The sequence below is a fragment of the Xiphophorus couchianus genome, chromosome 22 (assembly GCF_001444195.1).
Source record: "Xiphophorus couchianus chromosome 22, X_couchianus-1.0, whole genome shotgun sequence".
NCBI classification, from domain to species: Eukaryota; Metazoa; Chordata; class Actinopteri; order Cyprinodontiformes; family Poeciliidae; genus Xiphophorus; species Xiphophorus couchianus.
In genome coordinates this window covers 7,764,956-7,789,098 of record NC_040249.1, presented here as the reverse complement: position 1 = coordinate 7,789,098, position 24,143 = coordinate 7,764,956, and the positions used below count along the sequence as shown (strand labels likewise).

At 38.6% G+C, this 24,143-nt stretch overlaps 1 protein-coding gene across 3 annotated transcripts; it reads right to left on the bottom strand.

Moving 5' to 3' along the window:
- Positions 1-1,633: 1,633 nt before the first annotated feature.
- pibf1 (progesterone immunomodulatory binding factor 1) lies at positions 1,634-23,856 on the bottom strand. 3 transcript variants are annotated; one of them, XR_003594162.1, is made up of 19 exons: positions 22,995-23,850; positions 22,197-22,297; positions 21,338-21,536; positions 21,115-21,234; positions 20,560-20,693; positions 19,590-19,698; positions 19,040-19,159; positions 18,890-18,951; positions 18,587-18,712; positions 18,175-18,273; positions 11,361-11,526; positions 10,085-10,235; positions 9,155-9,245; positions 8,704-8,806; positions 6,506-6,636; positions 5,410-5,494; positions 3,191-3,370; positions 2,860-3,038; positions 1,634-1,815 (listed from the first exon to the last, which is right to left on the bottom strand). XR_003594162.1 is itself a non-coding variant. In XM_028007187.1 (18 exons), the coding sequence occupies exons 1-18, from the start codon at positions 23,259-23,261 to the stop codon at positions 1,762-1,764; spliced, it is 2,298 nt and encodes a 765-aa protein (XP_027862988.1). In that variant the 5' UTR covers positions 23,262-23,841; the 3' UTR covers positions 1,636-1,761. The 3 variants fall into 3 exon arrangements, 2 of the variants coding, with proteins under 2 accessions (XP_027862988.1, XP_027862989.1); XM_028007187.1 differs by lacking the exon at positions 2,860-3,038 and having other exon boundaries at positions 1,636-1,815; positions 22,995-23,841; XM_028007188.1 differs by lacking the exons at positions 1,634-1,815; positions 2,860-3,038; positions 3,191-3,370 and adding an exon at positions 3,377-3,849 and having other exon boundaries at positions 22,995-23,856.
- Positions 23,857-24,143: the final 287 nt, after the last annotated feature.

The window sequence follows — 24,143 nt, the reverse complement described above, 5'->3', positions numbered from 1 at the left end:
TTACATAAGACCAATAGAAAATTATATATATTTCTAAAACATAAAGTTATGTCCTACATAATCGTCGGGGAAATTGCTGACTTGTGCACTAAGCAGTAAAATCTCTTTACTAAAGAAGCTGTAAAGTGATGTATTTGAGCATGTGAGTGGAAAGTTGAGTGGAAGCAAAAAACTGCACAAGAAACATGGAAAACTGCATCCTAGGGAAGATTATGAAGTCAAGCCAATTCAAGATTTTCCATTTAAGAGTATTTCCTGTTTCTCAAATGAGAAAATACTGACAGTTAAGAGTGTGCCTTTGATGTACCTTAACAGGTATTTCCATCCAGGAAATATACCACTGGGCCAACAGAGAACAAATACGTTTACATTAGTTCAATGTGATTACAAAATGTTATGCATAAACACACTATACATATGGTTTAGTTAATAAGATAGAAATCATCTGTAGAACACGTTTCAGCAATAAGGTAAATCAAAATGTTACATGCTTACAATAAAAAAAAACATTACATTGCAGTGGTATAATGAATGAATGTAAAGAGCAGAAGGAACAGACTAATGATATTTTACTTAAAATAAAGGAAACTTAACAGATGTTTTAGCCTTGATTTAAAAGAACTCAGGGTTTCAGCATTTTTGCAGTCTTCTGGTAGTTTTTCCAGACAACCTTTGAGATATTCAATTTTTCCTTAATAAAAATGTCAATATAAATGTTTTGGTGGAAAAAGACCCTTCTTTGCCTTACAAAAGTAATCATTCCCTTAGTTCACATGGTCGCACTCGATTTTATTTCAAGGTAAGTTGAAATAAAAACGTTTAACTATATATATATATATATGTATATATATATATACTGTATATATATATATATATATATATATATATATATATATATACATATATATATATACTGTATATATATATATACTGTATATATATATATATATATATCTTTTACATAAAATTCCAATAAAATACATTGATGTTATAATGTGACAAAAAAGTGCCTAGGTCAAGTGTGCTTTTACTAGGATTTTGCTATTGTGATTTTAATCCTGAAGAACAAGCTCAGATGCTCTCTTGAGTCAGAGAAGCCATTATTCAGTCCGGTTCTTGCACAGCTTCTGATGACAAAACTCAAATGTGCTTGCACAACCAAACCAGTGATTTCTTCACATCATAAAGTCATCATTAATCTGCTCAATCTCTACTGTCAAAAGAAAAACACTAAAGGTCAATTAGGGAAGACCGTGAGTCATGTCAACCAGGAAATGGAAGCTACATTTGCACCATTTTGCATTTAATATTTTGAAGTGTTAACAGAAAACAGTTGAAAATGTCACAGCCCAGCTTTCACAGCAGCCGTGTGACTGAATTTAATATGACACCAATCAGAACATGGTCTGAAATGATAAAGGCATGCCTAGTATGTCTATATTTAAAGCCAAAGGAGTTTCAGCTTGTGCAAATCAAAGGCTAAGGTTTCTGCAGTGTTGTTTGTCTGTAGCAACCAGCAAGTGTCGCCAGAAAAAGATGAGGAATGAACGGTGTCGAGCCAAATGCTGCCAACATAAAAGGAATTTTGGTGCAATTGGTGAGTAATAGTACAACACAAAAACTCCAGCACAGATAGCAATTGGTTCTAGTTTTGTATTTGAAAAGTTGTTAAAAAGTAACACAATTTACAAGAAAAAACAGATTTAGAGTACTGAAATGTACAGTTGTTTAAATCCTGAGTGAGTTCCATTGTGTGAATTCTTATTTGTGTTTCTGCTTTGGCCTTTGGTACCAATCAGGAACTTCTCTTTTGGTCTGCAAACAAAACAGAGAGAAGAAATGTATAAAAACCTTATTGATTTTCTTCCGAGTCAAATACCGATGAACCAATTAGACTTTTCATGGCTAACACCAACTTCTGTTTTTCTTTGAAGTCTGATATGGCCGTTTCAATTTTTTTCTAAAGTCAACACATGAAAAAAAGTACTGTAGGTTCTCTAATAGCAAAAGTTGTTTGTAATCCGAAAGAAAATGACGGAATTACAACGTAATTCCTCTTTATTGATTAAGAAGTGCAAACACCTCGTTAAAATACAACCTTTTCTCCAGTCTCACACACATAATGTGGTGCGTATCCCTGTACAATTTAGATGTAAAAACCACAGCAAAGAACTTACAGAAATAAACAACAGGGAGAAGACTGGAGGAACTGCAGGGATTTCTAATGAAATGAGTCTTCGGTTTTGTTCTACATGCGTCAACAATCTCCTGCGTTCTCCAAATGTCTTGACTAGCAAGTAGGTTTAAAATAATGAATTATATTCTGGGGTTATGAATTAAAAAAAACATGTAAGCTTTGCTAATATCTCCTAAAGCCTTGTTGGACAATGTGACGAAACCAAACTTAAAACCTAACAACAACAACAAACTTAGAACATATTTACAACTGGGGTTTCGTTGTCAAGGTAGGTGAAAATATAAATAGCTATTACTGGTCATTTCTTTGCCCCAGACTTTCGGGCTTTGGACTGAATGCTTGAGCCAGATTCCAGAACTACATTTGACAATGTCCATGGTCAGAGAAGCTGAACAGTGGATGGATCAAATGGTGATTTAGCAGATCATTTTAAGGGTGTGAACACTTACACAACTGGTTTATTGCATCTTCCAGCTTGGCTTGTTCTTGTAACAGATCGTTTGAGAACTAGTTTTCACTCCTAAACTTTATCTGGCTTTTATTAAACTCCTAAAAGTGCATCAAAGTGCATGCTGTTGATTGACATGTGTGTACGCCAAAGTTGTTAGATTTTATGCAATTATTGATTAGGGGAGAAAAAAGTATTTTGCTGTTTAACCTACCGATCATCGGTCAGAGTCTATATTTGGACTACTAGTGGTTTCGGATCACTTCTGGGACTTGTTCCAGAGCTCTTCTCTACTCAGATGGACTTCACTAAAGAGCTTAAATGAAACTAACCAGGACCGGTCTTGGCCAGGATTTTCTTGTAAAAGAGATGTTTAATCTGAAAGGGATTTTTCTGGTGAAATAAAAAGGTTAATAATAATAATAATAAAAACAACAGGAAAGCAATTCATTATTTTATGTCAGACTCAAGTGTTCTTTTGTCTCAGCTTTTGTCCTAGCTGGTTAAATTGGTGTGACTCATTAAAGGGTGTGACCAACGCTTACAAAAACAGTAGGTTTGGGCTTGTCTGACGGTTCCTCATCGTCGGTCCCGCCAACACATTTGGACTTCTGCTGTGCTGTTCCAGAGGCTTTCGTAGCGCCGTTACTGGCTCCAAACAGGTCTGGGTCCACTCTCTGCCTGGACCGCATGCTGATCAGGGCCTGCTTCATTATTGCCAACTCCTGGAGAGTCACGGATGTTATATAAAAAAAAAATAATAATAATAATCGGTGTAGATGTAGGCACTTGATCACTAAACAAAAAAGTATGAGAAAGCACTGGGGGAATCGCTCTTTTATATTATAAATTAATCTTTGTCATATTTACTTAAAAAATCAGCGTAGTTAAGAGTCTGATAACACATGGCTTGTAAAACAGTTCAGTGAGGGTCTGCAGAGGTGCTACCAGCAGGACAGAGGGGGGGGTAATTTCACGGTTCTATTTATCACATCTGAGGACATGAGCCTCGGCATGTCACATACATGCATAAACGCACGCACCCACACACACGCGCACGCATGCACACACATCATGGTGGCATCTCAAACAGCCGAGCTGAGGAACAGCTGTCTATGACGGTGCACATACTTTGTAAAGCAAACGGCTGGATTGGAGACACACTCCGATGTGTACACATACACACACAGTCTGACAGGAAGGACTGCAACACACAGTGTGATAAAAAGAAAAATTAGTCAAGCTTATCAATTAGCTGATAAAATGAAACTTGATAATATCTAACTACTTGGTCAATTATTAATATCTTTTTCACACAAATTGCTGTTTAAATGTGAGACGTTCTTTCTGTTTAAAACAAACAAAAAGTTTAGTGAAGTCAATTTTCCACAGTATGCATAAAATGTTTGATATATTTATTTCTTTAAAAATGTTGTTTTTGATAAAAGGTCAAAGTTCAAGTTTGCTTCAACAAGACAAGAATCTAAAACATACAAATTGGTTTCGACAAAGATAAAAATAGGCTAATTTGAAAAACCTACAATAACCTTTGAGAAACACCACTTAAAATTTTAGAATTGTGCTTGAAAGTTGTGTATTGGTATAAAAACGAACCAGTGTGTGAATGAACTATGTCAATTCTGTCAATGAGAAGGAATAACAGGATTATAACAGGAAGATTGTTAATAAAGAAGAGCATGTGGCTGAGCTGCAAGTTGTTATAAGAAATTTAACAAAATATTGGTGGAGGAGTATAACCTGTAAAAAAAATATAAACATTTTTTTTTAAACGGACATCTAATACACTTAGCATGCCATATGTCCATGAAAAGAATATTGTTTAGTTATGTTGGTGGATCAATACACATTTCAAAAAGGAAGAAGGGGAAATATGTGCAACACCAATCTATCTAAAAAATCCTATTTTTATAACTTCTATGTGATTATGTCACATTTAGTTGATGACCCAGTAAATTTCTCCTGGAGTGTTGAACGTTTACCTCAAGCAAAACAAGAAACAGTAGAATATAGAGTAGAAATATCTCACCACAATTAACCCAGTGTATTGTGGATTTCAGACCAAAGAATATGATTTAAATACTATTTAAAGAGTTATTGTGCTGGCTATAATTTGACTGAATGAAGCAATTATGAACAAATTTACTGCATAACAGATATAAATCAGGGCAGTTAGGAGTACAGAACGACAGCACTGCTTTCTTCCTCTAATGCAGAAACTCACTCAATCACTCCTGTTACACATTTATTCTGAGGATTATAGGACATTTTTGTTTTTTTGTGTGTTCATGTCCTCTCGCAGGATTTTTGTCCTCGAAATTGACAGCTGAAGCGGAGGGATGTTGGATATGTGACAGAAATGAATCTGTCACTAAGCAGCGGCAGTGAGTGGAAAAAAAATAATAAAAAAGTGAGCACACCGGCAGCTTGTAGCCTCAACCCTCAACGGATGACTTTGAGACATCGGTCCACATATGTTTGTCTATATAACCACCGTTTTTTTACTGTTCCTACCAAACCTTTGGTGTAATTCCAACAAAACAAACTGGGGAACCAAACAAAAAACACATTCTCTGTGGATGCGCTGTGTTAGCAAAATAGGCTTTGGCCTTGAATAGTATAAATTTCCACATATGGTAAGGATGAGTATTTTCAATATCCAGCTGAAAGCACAAATAGAAATATTTTTGACTTCTCTTTCAAAACTCATTAAAAATATTGTTATGATCACCGCCACTGTACCTACCTCTCTATTGTTGAGAAGTCGCTCCAGGTCGGCTAAAATGTCATTCTTCACTTGCTGCAAAGCATTTCGCTCTTTCCTCAAAGAACTGCGGGCGGAGAACATTAACAAATCAGACCAAACAGAAAATGATTTCTGTAATAGCACACAGTTTTCTGAAGCACCTCTTGTAAAATGGTTTTATTTGCAGCAGATATCTGTATTTTGATTAAACTACATTTCAGTTGTTTTCAGTGTCAGCAAGGATTAGGCTCAACATACTCATAAAGGCATACAGAATTAAAAAAAAAACATATTTTCTTGCTCTGTTTTAGCCTTAAGGGAAAACAAAGCCAAGAACATAAACCGAGTATTAAAGACAGGTGTTTGTTTGCTTCATCACCAGCTAATTATCAGAGTAAGTCACGAATTTCGAAAAAATTACAACCAACATTAACTGCGCTGTTAACATTTTTCCATCTAGGTCTGTAAAACAAGCTGGAACTTGTGGCGGTGCACTTTGAAAGCAAATCAATCTTAAAGCAACAGTCTGATCACCGTTCAAAGGAATCTGCAGGAAGACAAAAAAAAGAAAGGGATTTAAACTCGCTCTATCAAAGAGACCCAAACATAAAATGAAAATCTCCTGAGAGCTCTGTCTCTGTTTCCAACTGTTAGTCCCAGCACAGCCACAGGGAGACTTCAGCTTCCCTGACAGATGCAAGGAGGATCGAGAAGCTTCACAGCGTTTAAAAAAAACTGACTTTTTATTTTTTTTTGCCCCATACTCCTGCTTGCCCCAGGTGAGCACTCAGTGGTAGCAATCAGCAAGCAAAAACCTGCAGTCTGTCAGCTTGCATATTTGTCAAGCAGCAAAACCCCCCCCCAAAAAACAGTGGGCAACGGCAGGAATATAGGTCAATACCAAGCAGGTGCATGTGTGTGAGACAGTAAAACGGGCTCTATCAGATAGAGAGAGACAAAAGATGAGAGATGAAGATAAAGCAGAGACACCCAGGAAAAGGGGAGATACGGCAGGTGAAGAACAGGTTACAGAAAGAATGCAACTTCCACCGAAAGACGCATGCATACGTTCATGCATGCGTCGGAGAAGACGCACCTGACGTCGTCCTCGAGAGAGGAGACGCGCTCCCTCAGCGCGCTGATCGCCGCATCCTTTTCTCTCACCGTCTCAATCAGGAAGCTGTACGGCTGCTGAGTCTGCTGCAGCAGCTGGTTGGCCGCGGACAGCTGGGGTTGAAAACACAAATGCCAGAGCAGTCATTTCATTTTGTACATTTCTTCTTAAGGGGTCTGACTTTGACACTGCATAATAAAATCTTGTCCGCATTTTGTAGCGTTAGAATCTTGTGCGGTGGTGCAACAAAAAACGGTGCATATTTTCAAAGCGGAAGGGAAAGTACTTTTCTTTTTTGGTGGATTTTTATACAGTATTTAAATTGTTTATTATTCTCAAATAAAATCCAATTTGACCTAATTGAATAATTTTCCTTGGTAACATATCATTCATATCAGCAGGGGTGATGAATTGACAGAAAAGTGCTCCCCCCCCCCCCCCCACCTGACGTACCTGTGTTGTATTTTCAACTAAAAGCATCCGCAGTATCTCTTAGTAACTATCGTTCTTAAAATCAACAAATAAAGTTAGGCTGTTACACATTAAGCCATTTTTATTGCAAGTCAGTAGTGAATACTGGCTAGGTGGGGGAGTGAGAACAATAGCGAGTTAGTCAGGGCATCTGTGTGGGTGGCTAAGAGGGTAACACCCTGGCTCTTTTCAAGTGAAAAGGAAATGTCATTTTTCACTCTTTTCTTTTATACTCGATGAATCATGAGGTATTCCAGACGGGTGCAAGTCAATCTCGGCTGACAGCTGAAAGCCGGGTCTATTTAGACTCCAATCTGGCCGGCCACTCCACTCCGACTTTGCACAGGCTTTCCTCAGATTAACTAAGCAGCGGCAGTGAGTGGAAAAAAAAACATAAAAAAGTGAGCACACCGGCAGCTTGTAGCCTCAACCCTCAACGGATGACTTTGAGACATCGGTGCACGAGTGGCGGCCACGTGACCGCCTAGTCCGACGCGCAAATCCAAGATTGAAGCCGTATTGTTGTTGCACGCACATGAACGCACACGAGCTGCCAAAGACAACAAAGGCTCGGTGATCGGTGCGAAGAGTTTGTCTGGAGAGTGAAGAGCGACGCTGTCATGGTTTTTGACTCCATTTTCCATTCATCGTGTCAACAAATGTGACAGGTACAGAGACTGGGCTCATACAAACTCTGGTGGTGTCTATTGTCAGTTCTTGAACAACTTGTCATTTTCCTGGCTTCGATTTAGAAGTTGAAAAACAAAAAAAAACAAAAATGACTTTAAAGACTCTTACTGATAAGTCATGTGGTGAGTGATGATATCTAGTAAAAGTTGTGAGTGTAATAGGATGAATAAAAATATGCAATGAATTTTTGTTTCTGTCTTAACTCTAAGACCAACAGATGATGATTAAATTTGCCGCTTTTGATGTTATTGCTATGATACTGGTAAACTTCCCAGAATTCCTTTGAAGTTTCACGTTGTCTCAGGTGTTTCTGTCTATTTAAGTAATGCTGGACTGACGCAATGTTGTCATAATTGCAGCTCAGTGGCTGAAATAACATCTGCTACACAGTCTGATGGTCTCCTATCCACCCAGGATATTTGGTGTGAGAGTACAACTACAAATATTGAACTTTTGCACACTGTTCAAAAGATTTTGCAATGTACTTGTACTCTAAAGGCACTTCGTTGCCTGTACTTGTTTTAAAAGAGTAAAACTCTGTTTCACAGCAATTGTACTCGCACACAGTGTGACGTCACCTCTGCGCTTAATACAAATAATTAATGAGAAATAAAAAGAAAACATTTAATGTTGTTCTTGCATCTTTTCATATTTTAGTTTTAATCAGAATCCAGCTTTTAGCAGACTCTGATCGGTAAAGAAATGCTATGAGACGCTGCATGTTAGCATCTTATAAGGGAGCAAAGTGAAACTAAACTTCAGGATGCAAATTGGTAATAATTTGATTTGACTCTTGACTTATTTGTGGTTGTAAATCAAACTGACATTGATAGCTGTGATGCAACTACAGTCTGCATTACTGTGGGAGAGTCGTGGTGGTGAGAAAACATGTTGGCATGTATGTGCTTGATTCTATTTGCTAAAAACATTAATAATACATTAGATTTATTCCAATGAAGATGTTCCCCAGGCAGACACACACCTGTGGATGCAGTGTGTGTTTCTCTGTGTGAGTGTACCTCCTGAGACATCTGTCCTGTCTGGTTCTGGTGTCTGTCCAGGTCCCTCCTCAGTGAGGTGTTCTGCCTCTCGAGCTGCAGCACCCGGCGAGCCAGATGAACGCTGCGTAACAGAGGAACACACACACACACGCGCGCACCCCCACAGACACAGGCACAGTTACAGAGCTTACAGCATTAACAAGATCACACTCGTCTTCATTTACATGTTAAGTTTCAGGATTTTCAAGAACAGACACACACTGCTGAAATACACTGGAACTCAAACAATTAAGGGAAGTTTAAAATGAAAAGAAGCCAAATGTTCCTCTGAGACAGTGACTGGGTTTGAAAGTGGTGATTTAAAGGATGCTTCAAGGTTTCAAAATTATTTCAACACTTTTTATGAAGTTTTTTTTTTGTGTTGTGCAAAGAGAACAGTGAATGAGACGTGTAGTATCTTGTACTTTACCTTTGCTTCAGTCTTCTTTTGGCCGTTGTGGGAACATTTGCGCCGTATCCGTATGAGAACAGAACTCTCTCTGCCTCCTCCTCATTCTCAACTGGTAAGATGCAAATACAGTTTATAAATATCTCCAAATACCAGCATAACATTGGTTTCTTCGCTCGATGCAGGTAAAAGTATATCTTAGTAAACCATGAGTATATATGAGCGTCGTTTGTCAAAATACGTTCTTAGCGCACGACATTGCCTGCCATGAATGCGAAGGCTAGTTAGCATAGCCACCGATGACAGCGGGAAAAATTATTTTGCCGCCATTAGCACAGTTACAGCACATACACAAGCATGATTGACAGCGCAAAGACTTTCCTCTTGGCTCTGATTGGTTGTTTTTAAGCGAGAGCCACATTTCTGCACCTGCAAGAACCCTTGTGGGGTCAACCAACTTGCAAGACATTTAACAAGATCTGGCAACCCTTCTCAGAATATTTAAGACAAAATAATTATCTATTCAGAAAGTGATGAGATGCCGCCCCAGGTCAGCTCCATATTTCAAGCTCTGTATAGATCATCAGAAGCTGCTCTGTCAGCTCTTTTAAGATTTTATGGATGCTTTTATTAGCTATAAGTGAAAAATCTTCACAATAAACAGAAATAAAGGCCTTAGAACATCAGCCTGGGTCTAATTAATCTACATAATGTGTTTTGATTATAAATTATAAATGAACAAATAACATTCCAGTTTACTGAGTTGCACCTGTATTTGCAAATGAGTTCAAAGGAAACTGGAATCAATTACTATATTTATTTTGATGATATTTTCTCATTGTTCCCCACAAATTGCCACAGTCTCTATTGCTGAGCCTAGATTTATGGATTTGAACATTCCTGTTTGTTTTTTTACTTCCTGCCTGAGCAGCGGCAGAGCTGTGAGCTTACTTTCAGCCGCCTGCATGGTGACCTGGTCCAACTCTTGCTCCAGCTTCTCGTACGTCTCCAGTCGGGACACCTGCTCGGCATTCTGGGCTTGAAGCTCCGCCACCCGCTTCTCAGACGATGTTTGGAGCCTGTAAAACTCCTGAGTCAATAACTGAGAGAAAGAAACATAAAGAGGAAGAACAAACAATTTATTTGCACCATATTGTGCAACTGAAATTAACATCCGAACATGACGAAGCAAATGAAACATTTACTAGGATAAAGCTCTTCTGATGGCAGATATGAAGCAGTTAAAGTGACAGGCACCATGTCAAAACACCAACAACAATCAGTGTTTCTGCATTTGAATTAAATTAAAAATGTGATCTTTTACTTAAAAAGTGAACACCGCCTTTAGCATCAGTGTAGCCCGTCTACCTGTAACACCAGCACAAACGGCATGTCGTAACAATACATATTTTATTTTGAAAAATATCCCAACTCCAACAAAGGCTTCATCATGATAAAACGCCTGTGGGTGGGAGCAGTCGGATGTTGAAATACAACCGCAAGCTCAGATGCTTTTGAACAGTTCTTCAGAAAGAAAACCGGTGCCTCAGCAGGAAGTTCACACTTCAAAATTAATACTTTGCAAAAGTCTGGTTATGTAACACACTTGAGCATTAGACGGTCTGAATTTCTGTCACAATCAATCAATCAAGTTTATTTGCATAGCACATTTCAGCAACAAGGCAGTTCAAAGTGCTTCACATCATAAAGACACAAAAACACAAAGTCAAAGAAGACACCACACAGTCAAACAATTTGAGAAAACCAGTAAACATTACATTTTGGCAAATGCCATCATTACACATCAAAATGTTTCATTTACTATGGTTCAAAAGCAAATCTAAACAGGCGGGTTTTTAGTCTGGATTTAAAGAAACTCAGTGTTTCAGTTCTTCTGCTGTTTTCTGGAAGTTTCTTCCAGATTTGTGGTGCATGGAAGCTGAATGCAGCTTCTCCATGTTTGGTTCTGCTTCTCGGGGTAAACAAGTTATTGCAAAAAACCCATAGGGGATCATTCTAATATGACTCAGTTGCTATTGAGTAATAGAATTTTGTGCATGTCTGAAAAAGAGGATTTTATCCAAAAAATATAAACTAAGCCAACCATCATGTAACAATTTGATTTTAATGCTGTGGCCTTAGAGGAGATCACACACGTGTCTGACAAGAAAACTGAGACTTGATGCCAAATCACTCCTTTTTTTTTTCTTCTTTTTAATCTGAGTACCTCAAGCTTCTTCTGCTGTTTCTCACACTCCACCTGGCACTGAGCTAGCGCCTTCGCCGTCTCCTCCTTGAGCAAGTGAGCGCGATCGGCTTCGAAGGAGTGCAGCTTGGCCTGGCTGGACAGCTCCGCCACCCGGCTGTCAGTGCCCAGCTGGAGCTGACGAAACCTGCAGAATAAGAGCAGTGAGCGAACGCATGTAACCACACGCCCCGATAAATAACTGCGAGCACGTGGACTGAACAAAAAAAAAAAAAAGAGATCACAGGCTTTTGTGCGGACAGATTAAGGCGATCTGTGGAAACAAAACGCTGTAGGTGTTTTACAGGAACGTTTAACACAAAATCCAACCTGGGCTTTAAGCTGCCTGGTTGAGCAGGCATATCGAGTGATTAAATAAATGAACATCCAGGTCACATGGCATGCTGTCTTACCTCTCCATGTTTGGAAATTGGCAAAAAAGTAAATAAAAAATGGATTGGTTGGTATGCCTTGAGCAATAAACAGTTCATGGGAAGCACTGAAGTGGCATCCACGTTTGGCGGTAAAACGTATTACATGAGATAACCTCGCAGGTAAGCCAAGCAGTGAATCATTCCCCAAGACCGCTTAAAGCGCATTTTAATCTTGTTTGATCTTCGATGCTTCTGCCTGGCATCAGCACGATGTTTGGCTCTTTAACAATTAATTGAAATGAAGAAAAGGAGACAGGATGTGCAGTGTTGTGAAAAGGGAATTGTCTCCTTACAGATGTCTTTCTTCTTTTTTTTTTTAAAGAAAAATTAAAGAACAAACATAACATGAATAAGTACAAAAGACATGTTTTCCAATGAGAAACTCATCATTTAAGGACAAAACAAAACATCATCCAGGCCAATCTGTAAGAGAACATAACTTAACCACCCTTGTTGAGTCATGGACGCTGACCTAAGCTGAAGCATTTTAGGCATGAAGTGCCTTACACGTTGTTCTGGGTTCTTTTGTGAACCCCTGATGAGTCATTAATGCTTGTGGATGAATTCTGATTGGATGGCTACTACATAATTTCTCCATCGCTGAGGGGAAATATGTGGCTTAGAGGAGGCGCGAAGCCTGAAAACGACTTTGTGACCCTTTTCAGACCGATGCATGTCAATTCAATTGTTTCTTGTGTGTTCTTGAATTTCCATAAATTATCTTTTCTTTTTCCTGTTTGTTTGGTCAATTAGTCATCAGACAGGATTAATTGTGCCTTTCTAGATTCTACAGGTCAGCCAGTCACGAGGCCCCGGGTGTTGGCCAATGAGTTCGATCTCAGGTCAACTCTGGCACAACCGGCCAATTATGTTGAGGAGGCAAACACTTTTCTCAAGGGTGTGGCTGGGTTTGGGTAACTCTTTCACTTAAATAATGAACTATTTATTAGAAAACTGGTTTTTAATTTTACCTGGCTTATATCTGTCTGATATTCAAATTTGTTTCACAAACTGAAAGAAAAAAGAGAAAAAAAACAAAGAAACATTTTCACTAGAAAAGCATAATTCATTTATTTGTATTTTTTAGATGAGCAGACATTTCATGTTCTCAAAAGGACATATTTTCCCCCAGAATTGTTTTTTTTTATTATTATTTTATTCTCTTTAACTGAGAATATGGTGCTTTATGTATTTACACAAAATCGGCTTTTATCTTAGACATCAAATAGCTTAAAACTCTTTACTTTCTCCAGTTGGAAACGCTCCTCAAGCTGCGCTCAAGCACGCGGGCACAGGCTCTATCAAGCCATGGCGGACGGCTGGATAATATTAATAACTCTCGATTACAGCTGACCTGATGAGATTTCATCACCCACGGAGGGCAGGCTTGAGCTGTGCGCTCACACGACAGACAAGTACACATGGTTGAAATTTTATGCCTTCTTTTATAAATGGCAGCTGCCATCTCTGAGCAAAGAAGCTCCACTTCCCAATTGTGGAAAAAAAAAGATTTTTTTTTCTAAGACACCATGTTGATTTCCTGTCATTTTAAAGATAAAAAACGACAAGTGCAGCGATATCGAGACTCAGGAGGATTTGGCGAAAGTAACTTTTAGCTTCCTGTAAAGGCGAAAGTGAAAACTGAACAAATGTGGGTATTTATTTCTTGAAGGGAAAGTAGGCGGTGCGTTGGCCTGTGTAAGGAGGCGCAGCATGGACATCTGAGCTTGCACTCGGTGTCTGACGCCTTTTCAAGCTCGTCCTGCTCATTCTTCGCCCCAAAAATAGTGGCATGCGTCGGGTTAGGGGTTAAGGGCTTGAGGCTAGCATCTGTCACTGCTGGCATGCGATGCGACGCAGAGAAAGAATGTGACTGCAGCAGAGAGGGAGCGAGAGGGAGAGCGAAGTTTATGTGTTTGAGTGCATGGAAACACCAACAGCTGGTGGTTTGGATTCGGACAAATGACTGGTATGCAGTAGTAACGCAGGGCAGGGACGCTAGCGCTGCTGTTGTTGCTGCTGCTGTGTGTGCATAACTACAGTGCCTTCCAAAAGCATTCACAACATTTAACTTTTTTTTTTTTTTTTTACATTTTGTCACATTACATCAACAAACATAGAGCTTTTTACTGGGAATTTATGCGACAGACCAACACAGTGCATAACTGTGTTCTAATTTTTCTTTTTTTTTACAAATAAAAAAAAAAGACTATGCTTACTTTCACTTTTTGGGTTTTTATCTCTACTGTACTGATTTTGGACATCCAGAACTTGAAATACTTGATCATTTTTCTCACCCAAATAGCTTAAACTCGGTCAGATTGGATGGATGACATCTGAAATCAGCCACTTTCAAGTCTTTTCATAGATGGACTTCACCGTTCCAACACATTCTCATATGGTTTTGATATGAGTAAATATTTTCGTCTATCTGAGCAATGGATCACTGTAGATCCTCCAGAGTCATCTTGGCTACTTCTCTGGTTAATGAAGGTAAGTTTGCAGTTGTGTCATCGTTTCTATTTTCAGATGATATATTCGCTGGTTGGGCTGTTATTTCATTTATGGGTTTCAGATTAAATGGGGTTAAAAACATATCCATGCCACACTTATCAGAATTGTATTTGCAAAACAACTGGAAATCATTCATCTTTTTTGGGGGGGATCATTTGAAAATTATGCCCTGCTACTTTCTGTACCTCATGACTAGGACTGTCACAATAACAAATTTTGCTGGATCACAAATTGCCCCAGGAATTATTACTGCGATAAGCCAATAAACAACATTTTTGCGATCCAAAATAAAACACGTCAACTGAAAAAGCACTAAATGAAACAACAGACAACCAAAACCATTAAAAATATGAATCACAATGTCTTCGTAAACAAAATTGCCCTTCACAAATATTAATTATTGAGCTTGTTTTAATTTAGGCTTACTCACAACAAAATAAAACACAAAGTAAACTGAATCAAAATGCACCGGGTAGCATGGAAATCAGGAAGATGAAAGTTACACCTGCTTCCATAAAAAACAAACTCCAAGTTGAAATTATGTCAGCGAGCACGTTTGTGTGTGTTTGTGTGAAATCTCAGAATATCTTTTGCGATTGTGGTCCAAGACTCGAAACTTCCAAGAAGGACCCTGAACGAACCCAGCGGGACATTCAGGGTCTAAACTGACACGGAAATTGTTGCCTGTAGCAGCGACAGACACTAATTACTGGGGGCAATAACTAAAGAGCAACATCTACTGCTCTTTTCAAACCCAGCAAGTTTCAAAAGGATCCTGCGGTCAAGCTGGCAGCTAAAATCTCCAGCTTCTGTGAGTGAGATTTTTCAGCAGTGAGTCTTCCTGGGTCTATCCTCCGACTTCCTTATGACCTCCCGAGTTCTAGTAAAGTTTTCATATGGTTATTTAGAAAGACCCGGAAAACCGCAGCCGCCTACGTAATGCCACGCCCATGACATTCACCAGTGACAGACTGCAGCTGAGTTCTAACAAACACAGGAATTGGAGCTGAACATAAACAGATATAATAAAGATATCTGTCTAACTATTTAAGAACATATGTTTTTTTTGGTTTCTTTTTTTGTGATAGCCAAACCGCCAATGTATCAATGTTTTGATGACTAACAGACAGAGATGGGAAAACATTTTCAGAGATTATGAAGGGAATTCTCAAACTGCAGAAACACAAATTCTTACTAATCCTTTTTGGTATAGTTTCTAGTGCAAATGTGTCAGTACACTTCAATTAAGACAAAACAAACTTACAGCTTGTAACTTTTCAGCAATGTACAGGTTGTTTTAAGTAAAAACTCCTTTATATTGATTTTATAAAAGCAGATTATTTCACTTACAAGATATTTTTCCCATAAGTCAAATGGAACTAGTAATTTTTAAAAATAAGTATTAAGGAATGATTTACTTAAATCAAGCTCCTACATTTTTCTGAAAAGTTATTTGTAAGTTAGTTGTGTCTTATTTCAAATGTGCTAGAAACTAGATAAAAAACACTTGGGAAGGTTTTGTGTTTTTGCAGGTGCCTGCAGGGGCAAAATCTTTGCCATCTATAACAGACGTTAAATTAACGTTGCAAAGTTTGTAAAATGTAAAACACCACAATTGTGTTTACCGTTAACAGTAAGAATAAAGTACATAAATAAAAGCCCAAATCAAAGCTCCTGAATCTGACTCTCCTTTTTCCACCTTTGTTCTTCTAACAGACGGTTTCTGCGCTGATGATGTGGCTTTGTTTAGCTCTACTTCTTCAAAGCCGTTTGCAACCGGCACTTCGTCTGAAACAAGTATTTTGAGTTTCTACAGAAGCCTGGAAAACTGGTTCCTGTTGGGAACAAAATTCCTACTGAAGCCTGGATCCAGACCTTCTTCACGTCAAAGCAAATCAACATTGTTACCACCGTTTTAAAGCATTATGATCTCGAGCTAATACTTACCTCAATTATGAAAAACATAACAGATAACTTAATAACTTACTACGTCAAACACCTTACATTTAAATTGTCTTATAGTGAAGCAAATGAAACAAAAATGTTAGTTAAAGTTTTACAGCTATTTTATGTGACTTCCCTGCCTTTTACAACAAGGTTACCAAACTTAAATCTCGTCATAAAGTCATCTTCAAAGCTGCGGCTACTGACATATCTCTTTCATGACAAGGATGTTTTGATTTTAATTCCGTAAACAAAGAACAGCGAGCGAGTTTCACTCTTTCCACAAGGATAAGACAGGAAAGTAAAATGTCGCTCGGTCCCAACTCTAATTCACACAGGAACAAAAACAATGACTAATAAATGACGAAAAATCCCTACATCAAAATAAAAGTTTGGAAAAATAAACCAATGTAAAAATGGTCAGTGTGGACGAATACAATTCAATAGCTGCTAGTGAAATAAGGGTTTTAAGAGGAATGCAGAGATCCAGGGGAGAAAGATGAACACACCAGTTATCAGATGGGAACTTAAACTACAGAACTTTCTTCTCTGCAAGTCTTGTGGGGCCGTTTGGAGATTTGGCCAAAGCAAACTCCTGAAACAAGAAAAAAGCTGAATCTCGCTAACCTCTCATTCTTTTTTTTCTCACAAGCCTGACAGCTCATGTGATAGAGTGTTTCTGGGTAGAGCTGGAGAAAATGAAATTCATCACCTTATTTTGCTCATTTAAAACTCCAGAAAAGATTTGAAACAATGTTTAAAAAACCACGAATTTAAACACCAATTGGGGTGTTTGACGCTGAGCGGGACCTGCCGAGTTTTAACCGCTGGAGTGACTACAAGCAAGAGTTTACAGGAAGACGAATTAATGTGGAAATATCAGTGGTAGGGGGTGGCCTTCTCACTGATCCATCCCTGAAGGGAGATAGCTGTGAAACTGAGACACGCGGTTTTTCCAACACACTTCCAGTAAAATGTTTTCCCCTCCAGACAAAAAAGAAAATGAATGGATTGCCCAGTTCCCGGATATTCGGTTCTGTTTGTCCACATTGCATGTTTTGTCTATTTGGGGCAAAGTTTGTCCAAAACTCAAGTAATGCCCTCCATTTCTCCACAGAGCTTTAAGCTGCAATCAATAAGTGAAAGTAAGGCAAAATAATTTCTGATTGTAATATGTATATTACAATCAGATTTTCAAAATTCATATTTGCATACAGGGTGGAACGAATATTTAAATTTTTTTTTTTAGGTTAGATACTATTTGGACTGGAGTTTTTCTGGCCCTCGGTTAAAGAAGACAAACTTTTTAGATACAAGTTGCCCAATAAAGTCACAAGTCGACACTTTCTGCTTTTAGAAAACTCTTAGACATTTTTTGTCAGTTAGTTATTATCATCTTTAGTGTTCTTTCCCAGGTGATTATATAGTTCTCTTCAATGGGTAGGGTGTATATTTAAATTACTTTTCTTTTCTTTAGTGAAGCACCAGTGAATACCGATTGCGCTTTTCTAGCCGATCACCGATCTCTAACGAGCCTGACCTGCCGATTCCGATTTTGACCGGTACCGATTTTCTTTGCCTGAAATGTTGGAAAATATAGCAAAAAAGTCGTTGAGTCGTCCACAGTGGCGTGACTATAGTTAATTGCAAGCATGCAGACATGGTCTGGTGTGTGTGTGTGTCCATCAGTCTATCCTCTCAGAGCAGTAGAGGACAGTGGTTGTTTTTTTTTAGATCTTTGCTGAGGTAGATAAGAAGATTGGCTTCGCATGAAAGTATCAGCCGATCACAGATCTCCAAAAATTAAGGAAATCAGAGCCGATTTACCAGTGCTCCAGCCGCATACTTTCCAGAAAAACCGCATTTATGTGTGGCGTGTGTGACTGATGACTGATAAATCTCACTGCTCCAGCAGCTGGTCGTATCTCGCCTGAGCGTCCTTCTCGGCGGCGGCGGTTCGGTCTTTCTCCAGGACTGCATTGTCTCTGGCTTCGCGCAAATTCCTGCGAACAGAAACCAAAAGACAGGAAGCCCTCACGCGACATCTGAGCACTCAGATTCCCACTAAGTAATTATGTACAGTTTACCGTTTCAGCAAACAGCGTTGCAATTAATGAAGGTAAATATGTAAGCATTCAAGAATGAGGAAGTACGGCTTAAGAGGTAAGGCCGTCACTCAGTCAGAGGGACAATTATGCCAATCAGACAAGCAATTACAATAAAATCAACTAGGAGTCATTGACATTATCAAGATGCCGATATTTAAAATTTAGTATTAAATATTTCAGATGTGTTAAAGTCGAAACAGACTGGTACCTGTTCTCCCTCTCATACAGTTCTCTGGAGGTTCTCTGCAGGTTCTCGATCTCCTGACTGGTTTTCAGTCTGATGTTCTCCAACTCTTCTCTGAGCTTGTTCTCGTACTCTGACTTATAGTAGTCCCTGTGGTGGACAGAAAAAGAACAATATAACAATAAAAGCACTAATTCGTTTGGTTAAAGGTTCTCTTCCAGATAACCAGAGTGAGAGGAAAATGTTTAAGTGTTTTAAGTAAAGTTTCGCTGTTTGGCAGCAGGACAAAGTGGAACACGAGCTTTCTGTGACTGATGTGAATCTGACCTGGATGCTACATATTTTTCATATGTGTTCTCCCTGGCTTTCTTCGCATCTTCCAGTTGTACCTGCAGGACAAAAACAGGAAGTAGGAGCACGTCATGTGAAAGTCTCCCGCTCCCGAATGCTTTGTTTACAGGACGAAGCCTCTCGGACCTGCAGTCTGTCTACGCGATCTTCTTGGTGCGCACAGCGGATGCTGAGCTCCATGTTTTGCCTGTTCAGGTACTCCTTGTCCTTCTGCAGGAGATTCACTGACTGCTGCAATGTCGCCACCTGGTGGGCAATGAGGTTAAAGGAGAAGGAGTCAATGAGTGGACCAAACGTTCAGCTGTTATGTCAGTTTGGGGATTCTAACGGTGCATCTGAACTTTTCTTTTCATTTTTAGGGTTCATTGATCATTTGACAATCTCAATAAGTTTCAGAAATAAAAAATTGAAATTTATCAACGATCCAAATTAGACAAATATTTTACAGCTAAGGTTTCCATACGTACAGTTTCAATCCTTTTTTCCTCACTGCCTGAAATAAAATTTGTTTAAACATATTTTAGCTCAATTAGGATTTTTTAATTTTTTATTTGCTAAATACCAAAATAGTTTAGCAGAGACGTTTTCACACTTTCTTCAAACTCAAGACATGTACACACACGTACTAAATATCGAATGACATTTAAACCATATAAATTGGGTTTATGTGAAGCACCTCGTTGCTCAGTGTGTCCCGTTCTCTGGTCAGTGCAGCGTGAGACAAGTCCACCGTCTCAAACTTCCTCTTCAACTCCTTCAGCTCCGTTTCAAAGTTATCGCGCTGCCTGCGTTGCAACGGAACGCAAAACATGCAGCTTCATGTGCGACTTACAAATGCAGGTTTTCAACATCATGTAAAACATTGTTAATGGGAAAATATTAGTAGCAGTTGCATTTAGAAAAGCTGCATCTGAAATAAGCTTCTGGATTATGATCGAGTTTTTTTCCTAAGTCATTATATACGTAAATACTTTTGTGAAAGTTTGAATGTTAGAAATATTTTTTTCCCCATTCTGTAGGAAAGTTAGTGCACTTTAAAACCTCCTTCTCTATTATGATAGTTTAAAATTTTGCTAGCGGCTAAAAGCTAGTTTGGTATAAAGTGGGGCTAATGTGCTAACAAAGGTCAAGTTAAGGTCAAACAGACGGCACATAAAAAAAAATAGCAAAAAAAAGACCTGATGCTACATTGTGCAAAATAAAAATACTAATATAAAAAGAACTAATAAGTGCTTCTTAAATGAAAGCACCTACTAAACATTATTCATATTCATTCTAAATAAAAATTTTTTAAAGAAAATAAGGTATCATATGTATTCAAGTGGCACTTTTATGGCTTTTTGTACAACTTTTAATGAAGATATACACCAGAAGCAACAAATTTAAAGATATATATATCCTGTATTTTCTACTTGAATGGCTCATAAACTTCATCCCTCAAAAGTTTAAATTTTTAAACCAGCAAAATGTGTTCTTTATGAAATATAAGAAAATATATTAACAGCATGTAGCTTTGTAATATAGTTTTTTTGTTTACTAATACTGAACAGCTTAAACCTCTTTTCAAATGTTTTTCAGTATTTTTGCTCTAAAAAATATAAGAAATCTAGGTGCAGAAGAATCATCTCACACACACACATCCTCACCGCTTGATATTTGGGTAGTTCTCTCTGCGATAGTCGCCCTGATGGATGTTCTGTTTGGTGTCGGCCAGCTCTAAGGTCAGCCTCTGGCTCCTCAGCTCCAGCTCGGCGCGCAGCCGGCGCTCTTCCTCGTAGCTCTGAGGGATATTGTCGAATACGGCCCAAATGTTGTAAATGTTTCACACAGATGCTCATTTGATATCGGTGCCATAAAAACAACAAAAAAAGAAGTCGGCAAACACCTGAAGATTCTTAAAGCGGTAAAAGAAAATTGTTGTAGCAGAATTTTGTTCCCTGTATAAGCAACAAAAGAAATATTAAGCAGCATCAAATATATGGATGTTTTTATAGAAGCTTTCTGTTTGAATGTAGAGGGATTTTTTTAACTGACCAAGTCAATGTGAAAGAAGTTGAACCACATAGTTATCTTCTGGTTGCTATTTGTGCTTCCAGGGTTACAGCTCGTTACTTCGGCTTCTCCCAGTAATACGTCCACTATGTGTCACATAAGATCATTTCAAAAGATTGAAAATGGTGAGTGATATTTCTCTCATCTACCTCCATCAAAAGCTTCATCTTGTTTCTGTGTACGTCCAGCTCCTCGGCCAGGTAGCTCCTCTGCTCACCGAGCTGAGCCAGTTGAGAGCGGAGAGGAGTCACAGCCTCATAGAAACGCATCTGAATTTATGGGACAAAGAGAAGCGTCGCCACGTTGCGCATTTTCAGCCTTTTGAAAAGAGGGGTTCAACTACTAGCAGGGGAAACGCTCTGTCGTACTTACAGCTACGTATTCCTGGATGCTGATTTTGTCGTCGGGCACGCCGCGGAGCTCCTGGTAGCGGTCTTGGGGAATGTCCAGATCTCGGAGAGACCGCCGCAGCTCTCCGGCCTTCTCACACAGCTGGCGGTTTGTCTCCTCCAGCTGCTGCTGCCTCAGCAGGATGGTCTCCATCTCCTGCTTACGCAGAGCCTGCTGCTTCCTGGTGAACACGGCGTTTGTTAGCACAGCTAACTCTGGCGTTAAGCTGCTCAACACTTCCTTCCAACAATTTTTTTATTTTTTTTTTTGTGCTGCATGTAAAAAGTAAAATACCATCAAACAAGAAAAAGTGAACAAGATAAATGAATGAATAAGTTGGGGGATGAGAGAGAACAAGAAATAAGACACTAAAGCTTTGATTCTTTTTTCAAAGTGCTCTTTGGTCTGATCTCAAATTGACCTTTTAGTGAATAAAATAATCTTTGATGCATTTCAATAGGAATCTGTGTAACAGACCAACACAAAGTAAGCAGTGCAGAAATGTGAAATGGAAGGAAAATGACGGTTACATGACATGTGGAAAGCCAATAGATTTTGTGTGTGATTTTTGCTTGGAAAAGAATGTGAGAACTGTGTTTTCCTTCCACTTTAACTGTGTTGGTCCCATCAAATAGCACGTTAGTTTGAAGCTCTAATGTGCTAAAAATTCAATGTATTTCAAATCATTTTGCACTTTTGCACAGAACCAATAGAATAATTATTAGTATATTTGATCACACATATTTTTTTTTTTTCCGTTAGGAATATATTCTCCTAAAGAAAAAAGACATAGTATCAGTAAGACAAAGGTGTGTCATCTACAACTACTACTCTTTCTTACTTGTTTTCTTCTTGTGCAACCTTAAGCTGGCTGTCCAGTTTAAGGGACAACACTTGTTTTTGATGTATGGCGTCGTTTAGCTTTTCCTCCAGTTCCTCAACCTGCAACATAAATTTGATCAATACACACATGTACAGAAGCACTTGAGTGTAAGTCAGTACTGTGCATCCAGTGAGCTAGACCTTTCTAGTCCCTAATGGTGATGTGATGCAAAAAACAAAAACCTTTTCTACAGATGTTAAACAGTCGACAAGCATTTCTGATGGTTGAAATGACCCCACCTCGCTTTCAGTTCCTACTTCTTCATCAGCAGAAATGCTCTATAGATGCTCTGTTTGATGGACAATCAATAATTTTTTTTATTGCATGGTTATAAACAGAAAGGTAATCGAATAGCAATTTAATTTTAAATCAGCCAAACTAACATGGACGTTTATTTATTTTGTTGTTGGCTAAGCGCTCTTGTATTACAGGCCCATTTTAATTGTTTAACATAAATAAAGAGACTGACTGATGGATTGAAATGGGCGCACTTACAGGAGCCCTTATAAACTGCTTTAAGTCTTGTGTGATGTCATCAGAAGCATGCATGTGAGAAAGCTTGGTTTTTGAAAAGTAGATGTTTACAAAGAAGCAGTAAAATAAAATAAATAGACCATCACTTTTTGTTCAAGTGGGCAAACTGAATCTAAAGTGCGTTTATTTGATTTTGCAGAGCAGCCTGGCTAGTAGCTTTAAAATACAATAAGTACGAAGAAAGCACTGAAGCAAGTCCACCTCAACTCTCTGCCCAGGTACCTTTGACATGTGGTCAGCCTTCATGTTGTCTATGATGAGGTTCTTTTGAGAAAGCTCTATTTTCAGCAGCTGGAGGGTGTGCAGCAGCTCCTTCCTCTCGATCAGCTGACGGGTCACCTTCTGGGAGCCGTTGCGTTGCTCGTCGGACGAAGACACATCCTCCGTGGTAGGCACTGTTGTCTCCAGGCTGAGGTCCTCGGACTCCAGGTCCAATGAGCTGGAGACGTTGGCTGCTGTCGGCCTCGGCTGCTGTTTCTTAGGAGGCATAGTGCCCACTTTGCAGTTGCTGTTCTTCGTCCCTTAGCTAGTTGGCGTCCAAAATACTAAGAGATTATTAGACGACGATCTAAGAATTCAGTTTCGTCGCGATAATTCATTCTTAAACGTTAGTTTGAAGCAAAAATAATCCCATTACTGTATTGTTTTGGCTAAGCATCTTTTGAACTAATCCCATATTTATTTCTGTTTGACTATTTGTAGCTGAAATACCCACATAAAGTCTGGCAAACTGTGAATAATTTCAAGAGTCCCGCTCCGTGGCGCTTGCTAACCGCCAGCTGTTGTTTCACTGTTGGCCACAGCGCCCTCTATCGTAAACACACTGACTGCGTCGCCTTGCAGAAACGACACGTTAGCCTGTCCGCCATATTGTGAGTGTCAAGTTCAACTTGGATAGCGAACTTTAAAAATAGGATTTCCAAAGAATTTAAGTGAAAGTTACACAAATTTTGATTGGTTACTAATCAGTAATATCCGGAAATCAATTTAAAACAGGACAATACCCTAGTGCTTAAAAATTGACTTCTAAATTCCAACATTAATCATATAGTGAAAATGATCTAAAATTGAATATTAATTTGAACTGACGTGTATTTATTTTTTGCTGTATTTATCTTTGTGTTTGTTTGTTGAGGGGGGTTTTGTGGCTTTTTTTCGGCCAAATTTAATAAGGGAATTTTCAACATTTTAATCATTTTATTTTCAAAATGATAAATAGATAGATAAGTGTTTGTTGTTCGTGCATTTGTTTATTCATCATTAAATATAATACACTGGAACTTAGAGAAGTACAACAACAGACCTCACAGCCATATGGTTTGACCTAAAATCCTTGTAAAAGTCCTTGTTTTGTGCGTGTTTCTATAAAAT

Coding starts and splice junctions, on each gene's coding strand:
- pibf1 (XM_028007187.1), bottom strand. CDS start 23,261: ATGCCTCCTAAGAAACAGCAGCCGAGGCCGACAGCAGCCAACGTCTCC. Junction 20,694..21,114: donor AGATGAAGCTTTTGATGGAG/GTAGATGAGAGA, acceptor AATATCCCTCAG/AGCTACGAGGAAGAGCGCCG. Junction 18,713..18,889: donor GAAAAATATGTAGCATCCAG/GTCAGATTCACA, acceptor TGTCCACCACAG/GGACTACTATAAGTCAGAGT.